This window comes from Poromitra crassiceps, assembly GCF_964638095.1.
Source record: "Poromitra crassiceps genome assembly, chromosome: 9".
Classification (NCBI taxonomy): Eukaryota; Metazoa; Chordata; class Actinopteri; order Beryciformes; family Melamphaidae; genus Poromitra; species Poromitra crassiceps.
The window spans coordinates 49703594-49720684 of NC_139630.1; the positions used below are offsets into that span (position 1 = coordinate 49703594).

At 41.6% G+C, this 17091-nt stretch overlaps 2 protein-coding genes across 2 annotated transcripts; one reads left to right on the forward strand and one right to left on the reverse strand.

Moving 5' to 3' along the window:
• Nucleotides 1-3717: 3717 nt before the first annotated feature.
• Nucleotides 3718-5388, forward strand: mixl1 (Mix paired-like homeobox; the record flags this gene model as incomplete). Its single annotated transcript, XM_083643034.1, has 4 exons — nucleotides 3718-3808; nucleotides 3965-4191; nucleotides 4347-4470; nucleotides 4805-5388. The coding sequence occupies 4 exons, from the start codon at nucleotides 3718-3720 to the stop codon at nucleotides 5386-5388; spliced, it is 1026 nt and encodes a 341-aa protein (XP_083499160.1).
• A 196-nt stretch (nucleotides 5389-5584) lies between these two features.
• On the reverse strand, nucleotides 5585-16457 carry lin9 (lin-9 DREAM MuvB core complex component). Its single transcript, XM_083643530.1, has 15 exons — nucleotides 16406-16457; nucleotides 15408-15440; nucleotides 14805-14896; nucleotides 13776-13892; nucleotides 13296-13426; nucleotides 12336-12461; nucleotides 11943-12100; nucleotides 11181-11314; nucleotides 10072-10200; nucleotides 8507-8608; nucleotides 8319-8399; nucleotides 8073-8198; nucleotides 7252-7428; nucleotides 6768-6865; nucleotides 5585-6559 (listed from the first exon to the last, which is right to left on the reverse strand). Exons 1-15 carry the CDS (start codon nucleotides 16434-16436, stop codon nucleotides 6454-6456), a joined length of 1641 nt encoding a protein of 546 aa, XP_083499656.1. The 5' UTR covers nucleotides 16437-16457; the 3' UTR covers nucleotides 5585-6453.
• Nucleotides 16458-17091: the final 634 nt, after the last annotated feature.

A 17091-nucleotide genomic window follows, 5' to 3' on the forward strand; every position in this document is an offset into this window, starting at 1 on the left:
TAATGTACTGAGGACAATCATCCCTGTGATGTGACAGCATTGAGGTCTCGGGACAATTTTCATGTTCTCAAATTGAATCAATTCTTGACAGGTTTTGTATTTTGGTAGAGTAATTTGAAGTTTGAGATGTGCTTTCAGACTGTAGGATACTAATTTACAATAAGTTAATACTGCAAGTGATTTTTTTTGTCATCTGTAGCCTACTGTACATATCTTCTGTAAAATATAATCAGTAGGCTATTATGTTTTGTAATCAATTTAACATACATATTGCTTATAAACTAATTATAACATAATGTCAATTTCATCATTTTCTCATCCCAGACAATACAAAAGCCAAATAAATAAATACATCTGGAAAATACACAAGCAAAAGAATAAAAAGCAAAGCAAGCTAGTTCTGAATCAAAACAAGCACAAAACAGGTGTTGGATTATTCAACAGATTCTGCACTTTTTGCCAGTAGGCTACTTGTGGTCTGCCTCGTATTTTGTATGCAGGTTGTTGTCTTTCCAAATAAAATGCGTGGCAGACTTAAATATTCCCACATTAGTGAGACTGTGTGGTGGGTAGACCTCGGACCCTCTGGAAGTTAAATGCATCAATCTGCACTTTGAGAGCAAAAGTAGACTATGGTGGGTAAAATAGTCTATATTGATGGAAAACACTGGATTAAATCCAGTGTTTTCCATCAATATAGACTATTTTACCCAGTGGATTATATCTTCACAGTCATGGTTACACTACTTAATGCTTTATTATCTGAGCAATCACATTGTGTTCAATGTTTGTAGTTCCTTTATAAGATCTTTCAAATATACAAACACTGCACTCATAAAATGGTTGACATTTTGACATATCCCTGCAAACTTTGGAGGATAGCTTCCCTGTCTGTCTGTGGGCAAAAAGGATATGTGGCCACTGGCTGGGCTGCCTTTAAAGGTGTGAATATGCCTTTTTGTCTACAAAGAGGCAGTTGCCTTGTACTGGAAATTGCCAGTCCAAATCCCCAGGTGGTTTTACTGTTTGATGTTTGAAAGTGCAGCCTGTGAACCACAATATCTGCATTAATCAACTTAGAACGGCCCTCTCCTTTTAATCTAAGTAAAATATCAAACAGTGTCATGTGACAATCATTATTGGATATATGAACAAATTAGAACTAAATTAAATGCATGTCTGTTTTATCAAGTAGAAACAACATATTCATAGTCCATTAGTTGTGTGCTGGGTGGCCGTGCATTTTACAATCAGCATGCCTCAGAAGAAGTGTCACAGGCCATTAAGATCAGGAACGTGAGTAGCCTGATGTTAGCACTCTGTGCACATAGGAAACAGCTAAATGGAGTTAGGGCCTTCAGACAGACAAAGCAAACTGTGAACTGCAAATTCCTTTATATAGAAGCACACGCAATAGGAGAAGAATACCTTAAAGGAACACTCTGCCCATTTTCAACCAGCTTTGTATCATTAGAACATCAGTAGTATATCAGAAAACTGTAAACGGTTTTGAAGTCTGTCATTTAATTTGACAGTTATTGAGTGTTAAAGTGTGGACCAGTGACATCACTGGTCCACACTAACTCAAATTAATAACTCATTAACTCAAATCAACTCTCAATAACTGTCAAACTAGATGAATGATGAATAGTTTGACAGTTATTGAGAGTTGATTTGAGTTAATGAGTTATTAATTTGAGTTAGTAACACTCAATAACTGTCAAATTAAATGACAGACTTCAAAACCGTTTACAGTTTTCTGATATACTACTGATGTTCTAATGATACAAAGCTGGTTGAAAATGGGCGGAGTGTTCCTTTAATGTAAAATTACACAATGACTACAGTTGTTGCTCCATAGTAATTCCCATACAGATGCAAGGAGAAATTACTATAGGAATAAACAATCATTAATGTTCATCAAGTCTATGTTTAAATATCTTGCAGGATAGTTTGATTAACTCAGACCCTGAATGACTTATGGCTACTCATTTAGCCAAACATAGTCAACTCCTCAAAGCCTCAAGCCCAGTTACAACTGAATGAATGAAAATGACTATTAACCGGTCAAATACACTGAAATATTATGGTCATGTCATCCCACAACAACCAGTGTGTTAGAATATGAGTCCAAACATAAATGCATTCAAACTAAACACTTATAGAGAGTCACTGTCATCAGTACTTTACTTGAATCAGTCAAGTAAAAATGAATTGTGTTTATTGTTGGGGGTGAAAAGTGTTAACTTCTGGGATCTAAGGCTTATTCCTGCAAATCTTGTGCAAATGCATATGAGCAAATTAGCCTGTCTGTCTGTGCTGCAGGCTGCCCTGACCTCTTGACTTGAACCCCCTCTCAATCAAATGGAGGCAAGCCATTCAATAACAAGTGCCCACTCCTGGATGCTTTTGAATTGAGCTTTGTGTATTGAGGTTGACTTTGTTGCCATTGAATGGGGTAGGATGCATCATTTCCTTTATGAGTGTTGAGAGAAACAGACTTCAGAAGACTTGAGGATGTACAAAACACTCTTTGACTAATGAGCCTAACTGTAAGATGGCATCATCAAAGCTTATAGGCAAAAACATATTGGTGATATGGTGTATACACGATAATAGCCTACACACATAGTTTGAGCTATTCTGACGTGTATTATATTTAAATAGATTTATTCTGAATAATATAGTCTATCCAGGATAGCCTATCCTGTAAGCAAGGTACATGAAAATATAAACAAAAAATAATTTGAATAATAAATCCTATAAGCTATTTGGAAATACTGTATAAGTAAATATAGCCTATTTAGGTATAAAATAGGCCTACACGATATTTTATGACAACATATATTTTGAAATAGGCCATCAGCAAATTAATGTTGGGATTTCAAAAGTATATAATATTCCCTGATATAAATTGCATTTTGAAATCTTTAATGTCAACCCCCTGGAACGATGGGGGCCCCTGGACCCCACTTTGAGAACCACTGGCCTAGGCTATAATAGCATATAACATTTTATTACAGCTCATATTACAGTAATAAAATTATGATGATGATGATGGTTATTATTTGCAAAAGAGAGTAAACAGGGACAGGGTTCCTAGACAAAGGGTTGCCAAACTTTCAAGCATTTTAGCTACTAGGCAAATTCACTGACTTTGCCAGGCCAGGAAAACGAGATTCTGAAATTGCTTGACTGTACCAGGTTTTCCATGACCGTGGGAACTGGGAACCATGGGAGATGATTGAATAACAGCAGATTAAAATATATATATATATATATATATCATTTAACTTCACTACACTAAAACTATGTGGGCCCCTGGAGGAAATGGCAGCTTTCAGCCCGTCTCCCTTTGATGGCTACTGGTCCGTTATTTATTCATCCATTCCAAAGCGGATAAATGTTTTCTCTAGCGATGTGTATTGAGCTTGCAGCTTCCATTAGAACCTCTTTACAGCGACCTGAGACCAGCGCACGGTGCACCGTCCCGGGTGTCAGGCCTTCACACCTCCAGGCGGCCCGTGGCGCAGACGTCTGAAGCGGCCACATGCACGGCTGTTCCTGTGCCAGCCGAGGCTGATGGCTCGCCCATTCACACATCCACACCGGAGCAGCTTTGATCCAGGACGCCGGGGGGACCATATAAGACCACAGGCCCGGCACACAGGCTGAACAAGATCATTCACAGGCTGGAGATAAGGAGGTGAACACATCATGTCTGCAGTGCATGGAGGAAACGCGAGTCACTTTCAGATGTATCACGAAGGGCCTCTGCAGATCAACATCAACAGCATGGTCAACACAGGTTGGGATTCTTACTCATTTCAGAATTAATGTTGTTAATATTGTCTTAATCCCCCACAAGAAGAGCGGAAATTTGCAATACTACTCGTTACATTATATTACCTTTTATCAAAAATCTGGATGTGTGTAAATTCAATAATGTCATTGTTTTGTGCAGATTATGGCGCCTCAGACACGGCAACCTACTTCAGCTCTACAAACTCGGTAACGTTACCGAGGACGGACAAATGCATGGCACTGCTCACCCACAGAAGAAAGAGGACCAACTTCACTCAGCAGCAGATCGAGCTGCTGGAGAAAGTTTACTCAGACACGAAATATCCAGATATCTACCTGAGAGAGAGGCTGGAGGCTCTGACTGGTCTACCCGAGTCCAGAATCCAGGTAAAGTAGTTCAGATTCAATTTATGGTAGTCACTGCACCAACCTGTTCAAGAACTAGTATAGGCATAATTGTCTAGAAGTTTTTATTTACACAATTTGTTTACTTGTGCCCAAATTCAATCGTCCTCATCATTTTCTTGTTTTCCAAATTTCAGGTGTGGTTCCAGAACAGAAGGGCCAAGTCTCGTCGCCAAGTTGGATCATCAGTGTCCATGAAAGTCAGCAACGCTCCAACAGGACCTTTTACCCAGCTCCAAAGCAGGATGGGCCCAGAGCAAGGTTGGTCAAGTCATGCTTTTTACTTTATTTCTGTTCTAGGCTTCTAGCCTATTTAACAGTTTAGTTTTCAGAGTGTTTATTAGTATTCTAGTTTTGAGTTGGCAGTAGTTTTTTTCCCCACAATTTGTTTTTGTTTTATAATTTAGTAATTTTATTTATGGTCCATTAGAAGACATGTTTGGCCAACAATTTTTTATTTAATTTTTTACATCAGTCAAAATGATTCCCTTGAACTTGAATAATTTGACATGCATGTAATTCTCTCTGCAAACTGGGTCTAGCTCAATTTGGAAACAAGATGTAAATTTAACTTTAATATTTCATTTTATTTCAGTTTACGATAACCTCGGTGCAGAGACGCACAGAATGGGAAGTTATGCACTGGAGGACAGCTTCAAACCTGCATTGCACAAAAATGCAGAGGACGTGCACAGGACCAGTCTACCCACCAAACCGAGCATCTACCAACACACCCCTGTCCCCTGCATCTACGATAAGGAGGGAGCCAGCGTGAAGCTTGAGCAGCAAAAACAGGATGAGCTGAGTGTCAAGGTCCCTTGCTGCAACATCCATCTTTACCCCAAGGAAAATGGGCATCACGCCGAGGTGCACGCCAGCTTGAGGGCTAACCAGGGTCCAAAGGTTCTGGTGGAATATGACAACTTCCCACCCAACAAAACCATCGGCCCAGAGATGAAAGTTGTTATCCCTCCCATCCCGACCCAGATTAATTTCAGCAGGTCGTCACCAAAGGATGCTGGGTGCCCACAGGTCCAGTATCCTCAGGTGAGAGCTGCAGCGGATCCGTTCAGCCACTTCTCCCCGATCCACGGCGCCGGGGGACAGGACTTTTCTGACTCAGACTCGGACTGGGAGAACGTGAACGTGAACATGGCTCGCTTTGGTGACTTTATGTGACTTCAATCCCCTGCATGTATCATAAGAGTTGGTATACTGTTGTACGTTTGCTTAAAAAAGAAAATGCTTATTTATTGTATAAAATATTAATAAACATTTCATTGACAATTTCATTTGCACCAGTTAATACTGTAAGCACCAAAACTTCCAAGACCAAATCTTGCTTTGTCATATGTTTAATATAAAAAGACTGCAACATTTATATACACTTGCCCTGAGGCACTCTCATATACAACTTTACAAAACTGAAAGTGGAGATTCTCTAGGAAAACGTTTGTCTTGACTTTAGGGTTACATCAGTGATGTAGGCTTAGTGTGAAGTTGCAGCAACAGCCATGCCAAATTTTGAAAAGCTTATTTAAGTTTAGGGAGTCAAAAGGCATCAGAACTCCAGAGTCCTCCTTTATAAAAAATACCAAAATCTCTTCTCAGTGCACACAAAATTACAAAAGCCATTTCTGAATACATAGCAGAAATGTTGACGATAGTCCTAATAATCAGAGGTATTGTACAAATATCTACAATAAACAATTTTACAAAACATTCTTTAGCCTCTCCTGTGCTTACTATCAGCAGAGAAAGGGAACACACTTACAGAGCGAACCTTTAGAGATAGCAAAATATCGTTTTGTAACCACACACCTACTCAAAAACAAATAAAAAATAAATATGGACTATAAAAACTGCAAGGATTGATGTTTGGCACATGAAACCAAAGGATAACTGCCAGGAGTTGGAGAAGTGTTTGTAGCAATAGATACTCTTTCAGGTTTGTGTTCAGTTGCGTGCGCAGAACATTGACATACAATAAAAACTGGTGGATAACACACTAACCACATCCGCCATCCTCCATCTTCACCATAAAGCTTCAGGAGTCTGGACAGAATTCTCGGCCGTTTCACTTGGACGTCCAAATACAGGGGTCCACTACGGCCATGTGGGCTTTTTTTCTATGCAGTCATTAAGATAGTTCAGCTGAAAGCACCATCTCAAAAGACATTTTCACAGACCACACCCCCATATCTGTGTGTATGCTCCTGTGTATGGTGAGGATGATGCGGGCATTCAGACTGCGTTGGTGTTGTTGGCAGTAAATGCATGCAGATTTCCCAGCTGACTTAGGCCACTCTGGATGTGGGCCACGTTGATCTCTACATTGTTCTGGAAGCAACTGGAGAGACAGAGGGGGCAGTCATCAAACACATACATCCTCATATTCAATAGTTAAGCGGCAGACTGGATTCAGTGATTGTGAAAATAAACTTGTATATAGCTCAGATACACCCTTTATACAGACTTATAACCATCAGCCATGTCATCCAATAAAACGAGAGTACAATAGAGTGGGCTGTGCATTGTGCAATGTAAAGTGTCTTCACCTGATGTTGGAGGGGTCTATTGATGACTTGATGTCATTAAGGGAGTCAGTTAGAGATTTGAACTCAAATGAGTTCAGGTCACCTCCGTCTGCCAGACACTGCAACAAAGCCAGGGGAAATGGATACATTAAAAAAGGGGAACCGGCAATCTGTTACATCAACATCCCACTTTATCCTTAATACATTCATGCTGCTGCCAACGTATGTGCAGATATTGATCACCGACAATTTAAAATGGAAAGTAAAAACTGGTTAAATTAATGACTTTAAAAATTCCCATGAATTAAAATCTCACTACTATAATTATAAGGGGGCCGGGGGTGCAGCACACAATTGCCCAACTGCCAGTTGAGCATGCAAGGCATGTGATATTTGTAGTAAATGTAACGGCTCCCAACAGTTGCATCACAATGCATCTGAAACAGAATGAATGTCGACTGGAGAGTAGCAACTTAAGTGTGTGTACTACAGTACATCCTTCTACCTTGACCTGCACCAGCAGGGTGGTGAGCCGTGATACGAGCTGTATGTTGCTGGGGTTGGTCACGAGCTGCTGTCCATCCTTCAGGAAGTGGCTCTGCTGCACCAGCTCCTGGGCCTCCTCTTCACATCGCTTCCGCAGCTCTGTCGGATGGGCAGCTGGAGCCTGATCTGGAGCAAGCTGGAAAGACAGACATGCCTCAGTATGTTCGCCTTCATTTTTTTTTTTTTTTTTTAGATTGGTGAAGTTATGGACTGGTAAATGGACTGCATTTATATAGCTTTTATCCAAAGCGCCTTACAATGTGGGATGTGCCCCTACATTCACGCACACATTCATACACTGATGGCAGCAAGCTACCACGCAGGGTACTGGCACAACCATAGGGAGCAATTTGGGGTTCAGTGTCTTGCCCAAGGACACTTCGACGTGCGGACTGGAGGAGCCAGGGATGGAACTTTTATCCAAAGCGATTAGTGGGCGACCGGACCGCTCTACTTCCTGAGACACCGCTGCCCCAACAACATACATATCCCACACTAATCTGCTTAGCTCTTAAGGCAATAATGTATGATTTAAAGGGCCAGTGCACTGTATTTGATTTATAAGAGCAAGTATAGGATATTCCAATTATGCTGAGTATGTTTAACTGATGCTTAGTGACATGGCAGTCAGTCATTTGAAAGAAACGGTCATGGGCAGATAAGGAAGTGTACATTTAACAAACATCCGAGGCTTCTGACAGGGATGCAAGAAAGAAAAACATGTAAAGTACAGACTACAGAACATGAACACATGACAAATGACTGTGTGCGTCCACTTACCTCACTGCAGAACTGAAAGACTTCGCTCAACACTTTGTCGAGGTCTTTATTGAGCTGCTCCAGCCCGATGACTGTGTTGGCAAAGCGCCTTTGTAAGTCCGGGGCAATGGGCATCGAATATGACTTCTGAACAAAGAAACACACAAAGTTAGTTCAAGCTTACCTGGCATTTGGACACTCGCATCTCTGTAATATCCAATGTGTTCTGCGTCAAAAGTGAATATATTACAATGAAGATTATCGTACCATTTTCTCAGCCTCTGTGTTCATATCTCTCAAGCGCTTGATGTGCTCCTTCTTGATCATGAGTATCTTGGACAGCCTCGTCTTGACATGGATAAGATAAAAGAGGAGAGTTTAGCGGTTGGGACTACAGTAGGACAGAAGTGATGGAATGTCAGCTTTCAGTATTCCACAATACAGGAAGCAGTTACCACTTGGACCAGGAACTTGACAGGAAACCCTCCCAGTGTGTCTCCCTCGGCACTGGGCAGTTTGTTCTTCCATGGAGATTGGCCCATGAGAGAGTCGTTGTCCTGTGATCAAACGGAAGACAATGGAGTGATTCATCTTCATAAGCAATGAAGAGAAAGAGGTGTGAATGTTTTTAAAGCCCCATCCTTACTGACTGATGTCCAAACAGTGACAGAAGCACAGTGCTCAGAGAACCCACTAATCATACACTTGACTATGATCCTGTGTCCATGTGAGGGTTTTTCCACTCCTTCCTTGAATGAATGAATGAATGACTTTATTTGACAATATATAAATAACATGTGACAGAAGCACAGTCTGGGATACTGCCAAGGATAGACACAAAAAAGCTCAGAGCTTATTTCCATTGTGGTCCTTGTAGGGGGGTAGGGGAACCAAGTGTTCAGACATGCATCGTACAGACATCGTAAAGACACATGACATCACAACACATCACATAGACATAATAACATAGACACATAAAACATGTAAAAGTGCATTTAACTGAATGTCTAGGCTAATTATAGTCCCTTTTGAGCCATGTCTTTAGGCTGGACTTGAATCTATCAGCACTGTTCACTATTTTCAGGTCACTGGGCAGACTGTTCCAAAAGACAGCTGCAGAATACAGGAAGTCTAGATAATTCTAATAAACTGTTCAGCTTACAAGTCAGTTTAGTCTTTATTTTGTGTGTCTTTGACGACTTACCTGACGTTGCCTGAACAGCTGATTAGTAGTAGGCTAAACCCCCCCCCAGGGATTTAGATGTTTTTGGTCACAAGAGTGGCTGGCACAAATTCTTACTTTTACCGCACTACTTGCACTAGATTTTTAAAATAGAAGAGGACTTTTGCATCATTTTTGGCTGCCTGCCCAGGTAGCTGGTAGAGTACACAAATGTATCTACATATCATTTGTTCGGCATTACCTTCTTACACTGAAACACATCCATCTGGCACTCAAAAACAATAAATTACAATAAAGTAAATATTTATAACTAGGCATCTCGCTCGATGACTAGGCTTGCCCGCTGCGTGGCCTCGCCTGCCCTATTGGCGCACGGGTGTGTGTGTTGCTCACTAAATGTTATTGCATCAGCGATGTCACAATGCTTCCTTGTGTGTGTGCTCCATTATGATATCACTGATGACATCATCTGTGTGTGTGCCCCCCCTATGACATCACTGATCAGTCTTGTTGTCACAATGCCTCCTTGTGTGTGACATCACTGACCAATCTTGTCACAATGCCTTGTGTGTGCGCGCCCTTATGACATCATCACTGATGACATCACATCATTAGCTAATTAGCCTAAAAAAATCTGGCTCCGTCAGGTCACCCGCACGGGTGCCCTTTTACACACCCTGAAGGTTTCAGCCCAATCGCACGTAAAACGGCTTAGCTGTGGCCGAACACAGAACCTGAAACAGAGCCCACATACTCAATAGATAGATAACGGCTTTGCTTAACCCAGGTCATGCATGCGTGTGTGTGTGTGTTTGAGAGAAACGCTGGTCAAGGTACCATGAGGACAGGAGTGGTAGCGGACTGGTAAACCCCTCTGGGCGGAGTCATGAGGTTCTGTAGGTAGCGTGCAGCCCGGTGCTTCTGGGCAAAGGCTGAAATGGGCATGGTCTCGTTGGGCTCGGTGCTCTGGAAAGAAAAACACAATCATGACTAGATGCTAAGTTTGTTGGAGACACATCAAATTCTTTTGATACAGTGAGCGTGAAGGTTGTCTAGCCACCCATCCTGTGTTTAGATGCAGCCTTTGTTACAAGACACCTCTTAAGCATGACTTTTACAGATTTGACCCTTTAAATTTGAACTTCTTGCCGTTTTACCTCATTCCTTATTTTGATCATTTCTTCTTAGTTATTAAGCTGCCTTCAGACTGTAAGATTTTAGCAATCTTATACGTTTATTGCAGGCCACACTGTGCGACATGGATCTAATAAACTTGGGTACGACGTCAGGTTTGATCTGTGTAGACCGTACGATGACGACACCCACTGGCTCGCAGGTTATGATGCACGTCTCTCCGTCAATACCTGTCAATCAGCAGTCAATACACAAGAACCAAACGTTGCATCAATGTGCGCCGCCACAGTCGTCTGGTAGAAATGTCAACAATGACGTTTAGCAAGAATGGAGCTCCTGCAAAGTGGGATTTATGCGTCTGGAAAAACATCCAAAGAGGAGGAGAATGTGGACCCGGTCGTGGCTATAGGGAACACAGGCCAACATGGGGATGCCAATTTTGGGAGAGAGCTTGAGGCAACGTCAACTATTTATTAGCCTCTACTAGCATTTAGTGTCTATACTGACATATTTTGTCTTGCTATCTTTTGTCGCAAGACTGTGACAACGGCAGTCTTTGAACTTCTCTCACTGCGCGACACCAGACTAGTGTTTTTGTAGCCAAGACCACAAATATCTCCACGTTTCTTTCATGTTGGTCATCTTTCATCTGGAACAGCCCAAAATCGCACAGTGTGACAGAGGCTTAAGACTTAAGTCTCATAAAAAAATTATTTTGTGTACGTCATTACATGTCTAAATAATCTCTACCCCATACACAGAGCAGCTGTTACCATGGTTATGGACATAGCAAGCCAACAGACAAATCTTACCAGGACTTCGTAGTCAGGCACAGTGTGTGTGCCCAAGCCGTTTCGGTCAAAGGTGACACGGTAGGTGGCAGCGCTGGTGTCCACTGCATCAATCTGCCCTGTGAAGAGGCCATCATGGACACCTCGGAGTCGAGCTGGTGAACAGAGAGGAAACGACTATTAGAAAACAGATATGTTTTGCCTTAAGACAGACAGTTCACAGTAGAGAGACAGGAAAGACTGGGAGAGAGGGGGATGACCTGCGACAAAGATCCTGGACCAGAACCCAGGAAGTGCTTGCACCAAGTACACACCATAGCCCACTGAACCACACATGACATTATGTACCATGATGTTTTGTGACGATTGACTCATGGTCACTGACTTATGGCTAATTTTGTAATAATGCCAGCCAGAAACTTCACTGGCTAATATCAGCCAAACCATGCAAGATATTAAAACATTTTTGATCAGGACTTGAGAGGACGAGCAATTTATCTTAGTTGATCATTCGGTGGTCACAGAATATTGTCAGAGCACTCTGGGTCTGACCCATGTATTCCTTACTATTGGTTGCTCATACTTTTCGTAATCTAGGAATGTAAGTTTACTCTACTGTTGCACTCATTCTAAATTGCGCTAGATAAGAAGGCATCAGCTACCAAATAGCAAATTGGTTGCAGGTCATTTGGTTGCAATGACAATAGTCAGCTGACTTTTCAGCACAGCTGGCAGGATGTTGTAACTATTGACAGTGGTGTGTGTCTGTTTCAGTCATCTCACCAGTGACTTTGGTTCCTATGATGAGCGGCAGGGGGATTTCGTCAGGAAGGTCTTTGCAGTGAGACACGTCGGACAGTTTCCTCTGCTGCAGCAGCCGCATCTTCTGCCTCTTCTGTCTCAGTGCCGTCCGCTCTTCAGAAAAGAATGCCGACGAACATCTGAACCAGAAAACGGAGCACAGCGTCGTTCAAAATATATCGGCATTGGATTCTACGCAAAAACACCTTGTGTGAAGGAACAGCGTGTTGTGAAACATACAGAAGCACAAAGCGCTCATGCACGCATTGACACAGTTCCTTCCTACATCCTTCAAAATGACAGCCTTGATATAAACAAAAAGATAAATGAAAGTGCCGTGGAGGGGCATCAAATGCCCAGTGTGATGTAGCATACCGCCGTGGTTTCCCCATCAGTCTCCTGATTGTTCCCCACTCCACCCGCGTCAGCTTTCTGGTTTTCAGGTCGGGGAAAGTCTCCTTCAGACACAGGCAGAAGTCATTGTCGCCCTCAAAGAGAGGTCTGGAAGGGAAATAAATTGCAACAATATTACATTTTAGGGATCACGAAAATGATTCCCCCCCACCCCCCTGACCGACAACCGATGCTCATTAACAGACGAGATTAAAATGTACTATGTATAGCCTAATGCATTCCCCTGGGTGGCGAAGTTGGCGCAACACGATTACAAGTTTTCCTCTGTGGTGCGGAGCATGTGTTTCAGTGGATGGACTGCCTGCCTGTCACCAGGCTGCAGCACACTGACCACTATGCTGTGTCTGCCTGCCTGCTCACATGAGGAGCGCATTTGAGACTTTGCGGGTCCAAGCCATTAGGCAGGCGAGATGTCGCCCCTCATCTGATGGCCTAATGTGTTCTAACAGTAAAAAGTAACTTGATCATTTTCAATCGTCAATTAACGCTGCTCCATTCTCAAACACGTGGTGCGGAGACTTAATTGAATGAAGAGGATGACACAATTAAATGTGAAGAAACAATTACACGGCATGTCGCCTGCATGAGTTGTATTTAAGAAATAGGTTTTATAGCTTATTTTCCTTTTACCATGATGCAACAAACTTTTTTTTAATTAACTGATAGTATTAAAAAAACGGTTAATGTTTAAACGATTGGTTAACAGTTGACATCCCTAGTACATTTTGTTAGGCAACAACACTTATCCATATGGGATTGGTTTGTGATAGACAGACGATTGACTGCACGCCACAAGGTCAAAGTGCAGGTTCAGACATCTTTTGGACACCCTGATTTCTTATCTTGCATTGTGTGCGTGTCTACATGAAACTAATCGGTGTCCATGAATCTTCTGGAGGCCTGGTGGGAGTGGGGTCTTACCTGTCGATATTGGAATAGAACCATTCGTAGATGCACCATTTGTGAGCTTTGGGTAACTTGAGGAGGTTTTTTAATCTCAGCCCAATTTTCTGAGACGCTTTCTTATCTGGTGTTGCCACATTAGTAAACTTCTGCAATGCAAAGACATGAAAAACAACACCCGGTCAAATCATCGGGTAGTAATGAAATGCTGTCCAGTGCACCGGCAAAAACCCTCCTAGCATTCTAGCATTTTTCCCCTCTCCTGCTTTGTGCACATGCTTAGAACTCTCTGGAAGAGTGCTGGTAAGCATGTCAAATATCCACAATTAAAATCTTGAATGACTAAAGAAGACACAAGTGAGAGGCGCTTGTTGCAGCACTTACATGAGGCGTTGCATTCTGAACTGTGCAACCAAACAACAATGTTTTTTTGCATTCTTCTGTGACTGTGCCATGTCACAGGTAAAGCTAAATCTGACATCAGTGTGTACTCCTCACCTGTGGTGTGGTGCTGACCCTCTGGCTCCTCCTGGGGGACCTGGAGGGGACCCGCTGCTGTGGCTGCTGCTCCTCCACCTCCCGGAACAAACGGCTCCTCTTTGAACTCCGCGTGGGCTGGACAGACAAACATGCGTGTAAGTACATGTAAGGTGATGTTAAAGCTCCTCAATTAATACAGCAATGAATGACAACTGGGTAAATGACAACTGGGCCAAGTCTGATGAAAGCAGCATTTTGCAAATTTAGACCGCAGCTGAGAAGATCATTCATGGACGGTGATTCAATCAGAGCAATAATTACACATCAAAGAAGAACCTCTTTGAAGTCTGAGCAATAGACAATCCACCTCAGATTAAAAAAAAAGAAAAAAGTGAAAGATGAACTACTAATTAAAATGTATAGAAACAAATTTAATTATGAAAATAAATCAGCCCTGCTGCATATTCCTAAAATCACATTAGTTATCCTTATCAAAATGTGCACAGCAGATGTACATGATAAAGTAACCGCTAATTTGTCATAAATTACTCTACGATTGAAACAATTAAAAACAAGATATCAATTCAAAAATTGGTTGATTACAACTCACCATACTGCAGCTAAGCATACCAACACTTTTTTATTTTGTCTTTGGGATGGTGGCTATTTGCGAAGCTAGTGAAAATAATGTGTCCATTCTCTGACAAAACAAAGTCTAGAAGTGGTGAAATTATAAAAAAAAAATGTTTTGGAAAGACAAACATGTTGATATTTTCAACTTTGATTAGTAAATGAAACGCTGCATATGTCTGTGACCATAACATAGATTAATTTCTTTATATGCCTGCCAACAAGTGAAGCTTTCAAAAATGATTTCTTCCTCAAGCCAAATATGGCCAAAATCCTTCAACCATGGACACCACACAGATGATGAAGAATGTGTAGAGACTCAAAAATGTTTGTTCTTTCTTACACCCAATACATTTTTGCCATCTAGAATGATCTGCCGTTTCATCTTCACAACTGAAGGAGTGACATTTCTCTCACCGTGTCCATTGTCAGGGACGAAGGCCGTCCTCTTGTGTTGTGAGCTCTTGGGAGGCTGTTCTTCTCATTCAGAGTGTTGGACAAACTGCCCTCTGTAAGAAAAACAAAATAGCCTTAGCACACAAAACAAGAAAAGAGCCCAGTACAACAGATTCATACTCATTCAAATGTCATAGTAAAAACATGATTCTCAAATCAAACAACAGCAAATGCCCACCCCCCCTCCCTCAAGTGAAACTGGAAAGGATATGAGTTGTGTGTGAGTCTTCCAACACACAAACCTTAATCTTAACTGACATAGGCAGAACATTTGGGGTTAATGGGATGAATGGTCATTTCCCACTATATCCCAGATTCAACATCAGCAGCAGCATAAAACATAATTATAAATTATTAAACTCAAGATTATATGGATAGGGTAGCTCTATGCATGATATGAAATGTAGTGTGGTTGTCAGTGTAAGTCATTATGTTAGGTATTACAGTTTTCTTATCCAATGAAGATTTAATTCTGACCACTTGAAATAGGTAATCTTCAGTTCTTTATTTTAACAGAGGACAACACACAGACAAATTCAAGACATTGTCCACTTAGTACAATACCTTTCAGACTGACAAGTGCCTCTGCTGAAGAGCCTGAAATGAAATACATTTGAAATAGATCAAGCTTTTGTACACCAGTGGGACAGCATAAACAGTGGTTAGACAAGCCTCTAAAATGCTGCAAAACACTTTAGTAAATCTGCCACTGACGAAAATAGGCAGCTGTGTTGTGAAATTACAAACGGGCGTAATAACATTGCTTCTTCTTCTTTTTATCTACAAGAAAATGTTTGTAAATTGCTCACTTCTATTGAACTGATCTTTAAGCATCATCGATAGCAGGCGAGTTAAATGTTGCTAGCGATGTCAGCGAGGCCTACCCCCATCTGAGCTGTCAAGCTGAGCGAAAACGTAAGCAAGACCGATCAAATTTAGTCAATTAGCGGTTAGATAGACAAGCTAACGTTACATTAACTCATAGCCACAAGATAAACTATCGCATCAAACGAGTGTTGGATCTATGAGTAACGTTACACAAATAACTTTGCTTCTCGTCACCACCTTGCCAAAATATACACAACGCGTTCACGTTACAGAGACATAACGTCAACTAACCTGCGCTAAATATCAACCAAGGTGTCACGAAAGACCCACAAACTATGCCCGGCAAAACCGTTAGCTACTAGTCAACATGTATAGTTAGGCAATACGTAGAAACGCCATGATAATCGTGTTATCATTTTGGAAAGGAACTAAGGTTAGCATACGTTAGCTCCTAGCTAAGCTAACGTTATTTGTTTACCCAGCTAGGCTAATGTTAGTTGCTCAACTCCAACGTTAACGTTAGCTATCTTAGCCCACCTCGCTAACAAGCGTTAGCTGACTTGGACATACCGGTATCTCAGTACGTCTAAAAATGAATTTTTCATCCGGTCCAAAACTTTTGATATTCACAAAATGAACAACAATAATAGTTTATCACCAAAACCATGTTTCAAACCCACGGGGATGTTGCATATTTGCTAAACAAAACTCCTTGAATTTGTGTTGTTACTCACTCTCATCTAACAGCTGGTCCATCTCCGCCATCTTGAATTAGCCGCGCCGCTTTTTCAAAGACCACCTTGTCAAAATGCATTCTGGGTCGGGACGCTATCTGGAGGGCGATTTGAGAAATAAACTCCTATAATTTGACAAAGCAGTGATTTATAATTCACTTTGTGTGTTAGTTATTTCAATACACAATAAATTGCACTTAATACAAACGAACCCTTTGCATACAAGAGCATGAAGGAACGATATGAAATGTTTCATAAAACAGATATTTCAATTTAGACAGAATACACACAATTTGTAGGATTTGATAATTATGCTTCGCTCAATTTGACTATAAGACGACCCCCCCCCCCCCCCCCCCCCAGTTGTTTTGTATGCCCTGGGTTCAACACACCAGAATAGCCCCATGTCAACAAACACCAAACAGCCACCCTGCTGGTGTCCTTGAGAATCCCTCCCAGCTCAACAGGCGCTGTTCTGTAGCTCACCCTGACCTCTGACCTCACAGGAGGGGGGCAACTGAAAACACAGGCAGCTAAGGCCCAATTCATGGTCACTAATAGTGAGCCATACTTTTATATTGATACGCAGATTCGGGTTGGATTGAAATCCGCTCAAATAATGATCACATAATACAGTACAATGGTTTAACAACAAATTAATTCACACAAACTTTGGCATAAACTTT

Bases quoted from the DNA above. Each gene is read 5' to 3' on its own strand.
- lin9 (XM_083643530.1), bottom strand. From the start codon at position 16,436: ATGGCGGAGATGGACCAGCTGTTAGATGAGA. The intron at 12,462-13,295 runs GTAAGACCCCAC...TTTCCCTTCCAG, and splicing joins TTCTATTCCAATATCGACAG to ACCTCTCTTTGAGGGCGACA. The intron at 10,201-11,180 runs GTAAGATTTGTC...TTTTCTTTCCAG, and splicing joins TGCCTGACTACGAAGTCCTG to AGCACCGAGCCCAACGAGAC.